This window comes from Amblyomma mixtum, chromosome 4 (assembly GCF_055824585.1).
Source record: "Amblyomma mixtum isolate Tamu chromosome 4, ASM5582458v1, whole genome shotgun sequence".
In the NCBI taxonomy this organism is placed as follows: domain Eukaryota; kingdom Metazoa; phylum Arthropoda; class Arachnida; order Ixodida; family Ixodidae; genus Amblyomma; species Amblyomma mixtum.
The window spans coordinates 151037020-151045569 of NC_143015.1; the positions used below are offsets into that span (position 1 = coordinate 151037020).

General features: G+C 44.8%; 1 protein-coding gene across 1 annotated transcript; it reads left to right on the forward strand.

Moving 5' to 3' along the window:
* Nucleotides 1–4437: 4437 nt before the first annotated feature.
* LOC149348782 (4-vinylphenol methyltransferase 2-like) lies at nucleotides 4438–6283 on the forward strand. The gene is made up of 3 exons (XM_089585904.1): nucleotides 4438–4965; nucleotides 5185–5350; nucleotides 5987–6283. The coding sequence occupies exons 1-3, from the start codon at nucleotides 4507–4509 to the stop codon at nucleotides 6157–6159; spliced, it is 798 nt and encodes a 265-aa protein (XP_089442030.1). The 5' UTR covers nucleotides 4438–4506; the 3' UTR covers nucleotides 6160–6283.
* The last annotated feature ends 2267 nt before the right edge of the window (nucleotides 6284–8550 follow it).

Consider the following 8550-nt stretch of genomic DNA (forward strand, 5'->3'; position numbering starts at 1 on the left):
GCCAGGACAAGTATGAGCCTCAGAATCATGAGAAATGAGTCTGATGTGTAGAGTTTTTTCCTAACCAGCAACAAACCCAAGCGGCATACTATAGAAGTTACTCTGATTTGAATCGACTGATGCTTGGCTACAGTATTTAGCTTGCCTTGTAAGCATTTGGGACAGCAGAACACCGGGATGGAAAACGCATTAGACCACAGGACCTATAAAAGGAACATATCTAATAGGTGTGACATTAAGAGGAGAAAGAGAGCGGAGTGAATAAAGGAACAAGCCCCACGTAATACCATTTAACTCTAAATTTAGGTAAGTGAATGAGATTAGGAAGGGGGCGGGAGTATAAGGTGAACACAGGTGGCACAGGACGGGGTTTACTGTAGAAATATAGCAGAAAATATTTTCCTGCACTGGACGTATAGGCTGATGATGATTAATTTTTAGAACGAAATTACCACTTTAAAAAAAATACTATATCCCAGTATTTTACTGCTGTCACATTAACAACAGACGAAGTATCATTTTATGAACAAAGGGTGTGTTGCAGTATCAGTGGCTTGCTTCTCTATCAAGCAGCGTTCTTGTGTACATAGTGTACAGTTTTATGAAAACGGGAAAATTATTTTGCGTGAAAGATTCAAAGAAAATTTAACTGACCAAAAGCTATGTTGCCAACATATTCTTACTAGAAATCCTACATTCAACGAATATGACCAGTGGCGTGGAGAGATGTCTACAGTGCATGCAATTGTGTTCACAAATGACCGCTTGTTTCAGAAATAGTGTCGCATAGCAGTGAGGATCATACGAAGAAAAAATAGTGATTAAAATCTCTGATACTGATAAAGAAGCTTTCCTAGAGGAGACTGAGGCGCTTTTGCCTGGTATTAAGCGACTCCGCCCCAGTCAAGATGCTCTTGAGGGCCTTTTCTGCAGTTCCTCTCTAACTGTAATTTTGGAGGCAAAAATAAAGTGATTACTATTACACTGTCAAGGAATTTGAAGCCCTGTTTTTCTATGAATTGCACTACTTTCATCGTCATTTTCGGCACAGGAGAATCTCTTTTCAAGCTTCTTGACGATACCGTTGAAATTGCAGGCGTGCTCTTGTAATAAAAATCAGCCCCAGCCACTTTTTATAACCACGAAGCATTAAATCACGAAGCGCGAGAGTTCAAGGTTTTTGAAAAGCAAGTGAGTACATAAAGAATTTTTGTCTTGCATCCTTTTGTTGGCATAAATAGATAACCCCATGTCTCGCAGCTGCAACACTTTATCTTTGTCCGCACAACATGCCTGTGTCTTCGTGCCCTTTATATTTGGCGGATATCTTGACGTCACAATATGATGGTAGAAAAGTTCTGAGGAAAAAAAATTAAAATTGATTCTTGAGGAAAGTAAATAGTGCCGTAATTGTCTAACATCTCGTGGGACACCCCAACTGCGCCGTGAGGGAAGGGAGGAAAGTGGGAGGGAGAGAAGAAAGAGAGAAAGAGGTGCCGCAGTGAAGGGCTCCGAAAAATTTCGACCACCTTGGGACCTTTAATGCGCACTGACATCGCACAGCACATGGGCGCCTTCTGCGTTTCGCTTCTGCACCCGGCTTCGAACCCGCGAACTCCGGCTCAGTAGCCGAGCGCCTTATCCACTGAGCCACAGCGCCAGGCAGTGTCCAGTCCTCTATCAATATTTCTGACAGCCTATGTGGGATACATACCTTACTTAATAGCGCATCTTGTTGCAAGCACTGTTCGCATTTGGATATTGATAGGGTAGTACTTGTGCTAAAAGACACTCAAAATAGAATGCTCCCGGCTGTCAAGTCGTCTTGTCGCAAGCCACCGTATGTTGTGATGGCAAGAATTCTAGGCGCCTCAAACTTATTTATTTGAGCAAGGCATTTCCATAAAGCAATAAATGCTCGCGTACAAAAAAGGAACACATAAAACATCGCTGAAGGCGATGTGTCAGGAATGAAATACAGAGAGTAACTGTTAAGGAAGCCCGTTGTTCGGTGTGTACAGACAGCGACATTATAACGGGGCCTCCTCTTTTTATAACGCCACCAGTAATAGAAAATGAACATAAGGAAAAAAACAGCCCAGTCAATGAAACATCCATGAGGCAATTTTCCAAGAAATATTGTTGCATTACAGAACATGCGCTGCAATTTCTTCAGTAGAATTAGTCATTGCAGGTTTCGAACATTTGATAAACATTTCAATGTTTTTAATTCTTTTTTAATTCGTTTTTACAGTGCACTGAATGTTTGCAGGGCATAGCGCCCACTTCCGCAAAGGTAACTGAGCTTCCATACCTCTTTGTCGTATTCATGGAAGAGAAAGAAAAAAAGAAAATTTATGTTTCTATTGCAATTATGAAAAGCTTCTAGTATAGCGGCCGCCTGTGGCGAGAAGAGTCAAACAAACATTAATTTTAAAATTATCTAGCCCCATGGAGTGAAGTCAGATTTCGAGGAGCTGACCTTGGATGCACGTGAAATCGTGTTAAGTACTCAGTTATTGTTTGAAATTGATTATAATGGCCGCTTTATGTTGCAAAAAAGGGACCAGGATTTAACGCTATTACTTCCTATTACCCTTTTATGCCCCGCCCCTCGTCCATTCCCTCCCAGTGCACGGTAGCCAACCGGAACATTCTACTCATTAACTTCCCTGCCTTCCCTCTACCACTTCTCTCTCTCTCTCACTTCGCAAAGTAGGTTTTCACTATGCAAACACGGCGAAGGCATCGCCAGCAACTGCACGGCTTGACCCGACGTGTCCAAATGCACACAACTGTGAGGAGCATGTATTCAGAAATGATGAAGGCCGACCGTAATAGCTTACACGTACACTCAGGAGATAAGGGTGTCAGGGGAACTGCGATGACGGCGATGTTATACGCACCGCGTCTCCGCTCTGCGACTTACTGCACCGGCGCCAGTTTCGGGTCTTCCTGAAATGTCGTCTGGCAACTTGATTCTTCAATAAGCGACATAAATAGCCAAGTGCGACGTATCGCGAACAAGGCAACACAAAGGAAGCACGTAACACCCCCCTAAACGCCGATGCCTACGCCTGTTTACAAGAGTGCCCAATGCGAGAAAACTTGTCACCATTTGAAGAAGTCCACAAACGCTCAGAGAGCTACCGGCAGCTCAGCGGCTCTGCGCATGCGCGGCAGGCATTGATGCAGGCGACATCGCTGCGCCCATTGTAACCATTGGCTGCGCCATCAGCCCAAGGCTCCAAGCGGATCCTGCGAAAACACATTACATCCGGTACTTTTTTTTTTTGTCATGCAGCTATGACAGCGAGAGTGTCGCCTTAGCTTTCCTTTTCCTCGTTTCAAGGAGTAGGCGTCAAAAAGAAGGTTGATTTCTTTGAAAAAAGCCGAATCGAAGGTTGTTCCCAGGCTTGACCCGCAGACCATGGAAGTCAGCAGTGGTCCGAATGGCTTCATGAAGAGTCACATTCTGAAGCGTTGTTCGCCTTGCTTGACGCTCGGCGCAGGGAGTATATCCTCTCCAATGACTGATGTCGCAAGGAAGACGTCGAAGCATCCTATACTCTATGGCGACGTCGTCGATGTGTAGACAGCACATTTCGAGAGTTTTTTTACGAAAAGTGAGCGTTTCTGTCTCCTCCACTCACTCCTCGGTTTTCATTGCCCTAAGAGCCAGAAATGTCGGACAAATAAACGTGTGTCGTTCGTTAGAGGATGATGTTAAATTTTTTTCCACCAGCAGCCTACAAACCCCTCTACTCAAACCGTAGGTTAAAGTAAACAAAAATAGCAGTTAAAACCGTCTATACCTGTGAGTAACACGCTCTTATTAATTTTGGACGTCGATGATTGAAAAAAGTAGGAAAATTTTGGGGTATGTGACACGGATCAATGTTTTACCTCAGTGTAGTCCAGTTATCTGTAACACACGCAGCGTAATAACAGTTCTTTTCTCGTTGCCAAGCGTTGCCAGTTTAGGTAAGATCCTAGTTTCGCCATCGAGATAACTCTCAGAGAGCTGCACTCTTAGTTTGGGGTAAAATGATACTGCAGCTATTCAAGATGCCTACCTTGTGCCTTTGACCTGAGATAGTCTTCGTACCTCTCCACTGGTCCCGAACACCGTATAACGTACAAGGCTAATCAGTGCCTAGTTCTTCGAAAACAGCCGATGGCGATTTTCTGCAGCTGTTATTCCCAAGCCGATTGCAGACGTATTGTCAGGAAGTTGCAAGCGCCTCCCTGACGGCTTCAGATACAGTGACATGTCTCCTATAGCTGTATATTATATCTTGAAGAGCAGTACTCACTCCTGTTATCTTGAAACGACAAGAGGCTCCCTCGAAGGGTTCCGGCCGAAGGATTAGTTACACCCAGAAACTACCGATATACTCGCCTCTTACCTCCGCGCCGACCATGTCTTCTGCAAAAGATTCGACTTCGTACTACTCCCACGATTTTATCGACGCCAGGTCATATTCTTCTTTAGAATGCCATTCTATGAAAGAAGATGCCACCGCTCTGGAACGAATTACGTTTCTTCAAACACCAGAAGAAAGTCACCAGCAATTGGATATTGGTTGCGGTCCAGGCACCTTTACCAGGGACTATCTTGTACCTCGCTCACTACCTTGCAAGCGGTTAGTAGCCGTGGACGCGTCACCGTTGATGATCGAATTCGCTAGAGCTAACACAAGGCACGAGAATATATTGTTCGACGTCTTCAACTTTGGTGACCAGGACGTTGAAGAGCTGATGGCGAGGTACGGGCGCTTCGACCGCGTTTATTCATTTCTGTGTTTTCACTACGTCAAGGACCAGCCGAGGGCGTACAAAGACTTGGCCAAGCTTCTTACTCCCGGATCTGGAGAGTGCCTTGTGGTCGGTGCCGTCAGTGCTGCTTCCGCAGACTCCTGGCTTCAAGTTCATCTGCTGAATCGTTGGCGAGACATGGTACCGGTAAGTGGAAGAAATATTTGCCTCTTTCCACAGAACTCAGTTTTTGGGGCATTGCTGTCTACATTCGTCAGACATGCTAAAAATATCCTCAGCTTAAGGTGCTGCGTTTAATTAATTTTGACCTCCAGACGTCGTCTGCGTTTTTTAAAGGACACTATTGCATCCATCGGAACTACACATCCCTTTATTACTTGAGTGAAGCAACGTATTTACATGCAGGATCCAAGGCTTTTGTACTGCGAGCAATTCAAGTTCAATTTCGACGAGAATCTAAGTAAGGTGGAGTCTGATATCCGAGAAATGGCCAGAGACGCAGGATTGGAATCCATCGCATGCCGCGTCTATGAAACAGAATGGCTCTTCCCCAATGCGGACGCATGTGTCGGTAAGTGAACATTTGCATAATACGCTGCCAACAAAAGTTGATGGAGATCTCAGCTATGGTTTTTGGAAACCTCTTGACACCTTAAGATTTTGGCTTGATGAGAAAGTGGGAAATATACAATCTCCAGAAGTACCTCGTGCCATGTGGAAACCAAGCGACCCCATACTCCCACACTGAGAGTGCCAAGCAAACAAAAAATAGAAGTAATGAATGCACGCAGGAGTCTAGTTAAGCACTGCTATGTTTGCGGAAGGGAATTTCTTCTCGCGGGAGTTCGAAATTATACGCCTGTATATGGTACCCACCTTACCTCAGAGCTCCACTTAGAGATAGATACCCTGCCTCAAACGGTGCTGCTGGATCTCCCATTGTACGGCGCATGACATTTCCAGGTCCACGATATAGTTGATGCTTCTGGTCTTTTAGCAATATTCGAGTCTTGTGTTAACAAGATGCAATCCCTTCTTGAAAGGCGCTGCCGAGGTAATGTGTTGCTACTTGGGTTTTAAATTTAAATTTACCCTCATAGTTGATTTGTATCGTGCTCCAGTTAGTAACTTCATAGAGGACAGTGGTGATGTGCTCGTGATAAAAGATTGCCTTGGGCCTAATACTTCTACCGTCTATATGTTACAGATGAGGTACTCGGATCATTCCAGTTGACCAAACGAGTGCCCGAACGTGATGTCCCAGCGCTGAAGGCAGACTGCGTACGTCAGCTTCATCGCATCTCAGCACCCACAAGCAGGGGGTATGGGATGAAGATGACCCTCTACAGTCTCCATGCGCGATCGGTGTCGAGAGCTTAAAGCGAACCTACGCTTCAAGGAGACCCTGTGACAGTGTAATCCTGGAGGACAGGGTCTCTGAACTAACCGCCATATATAAAACAATGCATGTTTGGTTTGGGAATAAATCACTGAGTAGATGCCATCCCTGCGTTGTTTGGAAATTTTTCTGTCGTCGTTGCGACGCTGCTGCCATTTAGGTCTACACTCAATACTGCACTGCCTTTTAAATTCGCTCTTTTTACGACTTCACAGAGGGACTTCCTACTATGCCCTCAGTTGCAAAGGGACCAGACTGATTCTATTCCAGGCAGACTTAGCTTCTTAAGCTGTATATGGTGGCCACATTTACAATAATTGAAAACAAAGTCAGGGAACAAATTTCTTTCTTCTTTTCTTTCTTATCCTAGTCCTATCTTATTTATCTATGAAATAACGGCCGAAAGAATCACTCCGGTTATGCGGGCTAATATTGCCGCCAGTACTGGCGTCGGCTGCGTTGAGAGAATCAGTAATACATTAGCTTGATGAGCTCACTGAGACCGCGCACACAAAGAAGTTGTAACGCGCCGTCATCAAACAATCCAATCATGCTAGAACCGACAGTGCCGACAGCGGTCGGCAGAATATCATGTGCGGCGTCATTTTCTTCATTGTCACGAGTCGTTGCGCTGTTTGTTTAGGTAACGCAGTAAAATGAAGACTGCGTTAGGTTTAGTAAGCCTGTAAAATTTCACCAGAGTCACTTTTGAGTAGAACTTTCCCGATTTCTTTGTTATCCTTACGACGGAATATATTCTCTCTGACGGTCTCTATTCAAGCGTCTTCTTCTTAGTAAATTTTAAATGTCTCAGGGAGCTGCGTTTTCCACTAGATGAGCTGCTGATGTTTCCGGTGACGGACGACAAGCTAACACGCCAAGAGATGAAGTCAATCACTGCGCTTAATATGCTTGTTAAATATGTGGTCCTACAGTGTCATTGAATAAAAGGACCCACTTTATTTAACCAAGTACCTAACATTTATTAGGTTCCAGAATCTGAGGATTTACAGATATGTTAATAACGGTAATATTAAACACATTCTTTTTTATGCTTACAGAAGCTACAAGAATATAAGCCTGCATCACAGTGACAGCCCAACCTTCGCTGTTTGAACAAAAATTTTCTCTCAGTTCCTTGAGTTATTCATATTCCCTTTAATCAATTCTTATATATGCAGAAGGTCATTCTCTACTGTTCATTCGTAAACCCCAGGGAATCTTCATACCACTTCAGGCGCAGTGGTTAAGAGATGCGCCACTGCCCTGCGATGGCAGGTGCTCCCAGCGGGGGGCCTTTTGCGATCGAGGTTGCCCTTCCCGAGGTACTAGTCATTAATTCAACTGCCACGTGCCACGGTGGGCAGTTTCCTCACTATCCGGTGGGCAGGCTGGGATGAAGCTTTAAGGTCACGTGACTCGGGTGACCGACCGGCCTCCTAGGTTGCTCTTTCTTCCAGACCCATCTCCGTCATTTCTCACTCACAAGGCCGACGACGCTGACACCGCATTTTATGGCGAACGCCTATAACACTACTGCGTTCAAGCCCGCTGAAACTTTATGTACTAGTCACAAATTGCAAGAACGTCCCCAACTCGATGTCCAGGAGGTCATATGTAATATCCTCGGTATCTCGATATTCAGCGGACTTGTTCGACCATTGAGCTATCTTTTTCCACGGCGACAAGTCTTGCGCAACGTCGGCAAATAGTCCCGAAGACCATTCCTGGTGAAGCCACCTGGCTCACTACCAATGTCGGGGCACTCAAGTTGTCGAGAACTCCACATTGCTCAGCGCATGGACGCTCTCACTTGTAGGACGTTCCTCGATATTCGAGCAAGCCTAGCAGTCAAACGTCAAGGGCATTGTTGCATGTTCCCCTGTAGAAACTTGACCTCTTTCATTTCGATCTTCGCAACGCAGAATAATGTCGCAACAAAGACAAGACGTATAGAAAAGAGCTAGAGTTTTCAACAATGCCGTCCTGTTTTAGTGTTATGTGAAACGCAGCAAGCCTATGAAAGCAACGTGGGTTTCGCATCCAGGGGAAATGATCCTAGCACACACTGGACCGATAACTAATTCAAATTAAAGTAATTGATTAAAGAAACCGATAACTTCGCTCTAAATAATTCGCCTTTCTTCCTAGCACCGCTAAGACGGAGAAAAAGGTTAGTGAAAATGTTCATGAGCAATGCTGGCTTGCACTCGTCACTGTAGGTCATTCTTTGCTCATTTTATTCCCGTCCCGACTTCAACTTTTTTTTTGTGTGCGTAACATTTCATTCTTCATAAACACACAGGTCGCATATAGTGGTGTGTCGTCCTGTTCGGACTTTGTCTAATCCCAACCAAGGCTTACTGTAGTCT

Excerpts from the sequence above, each read along its gene's own strand:
- LOC149348782 (XM_089585904.1), top strand. The coding sequence starts at position 4,507 with ATGAAAGAAGATGCCACCGCTCTGGAACGAATTACGTTTCTTCAAACA. Across the intron at positions 4,966-5,184 it reads GTTGGCGAGACATGGTACCG|GATCCAAGGCTTTTGTACTG; the intron begins GTAAGTGGAAGA and ends ATTTACATGCAG. Across the intron at positions 5,351-5,986 it reads CAATGCGGACGCATGTGTCG|ATGAGGTACTCGGATCATTC; the intron begins GTAAGTGAACAT and ends TATATGTTACAG.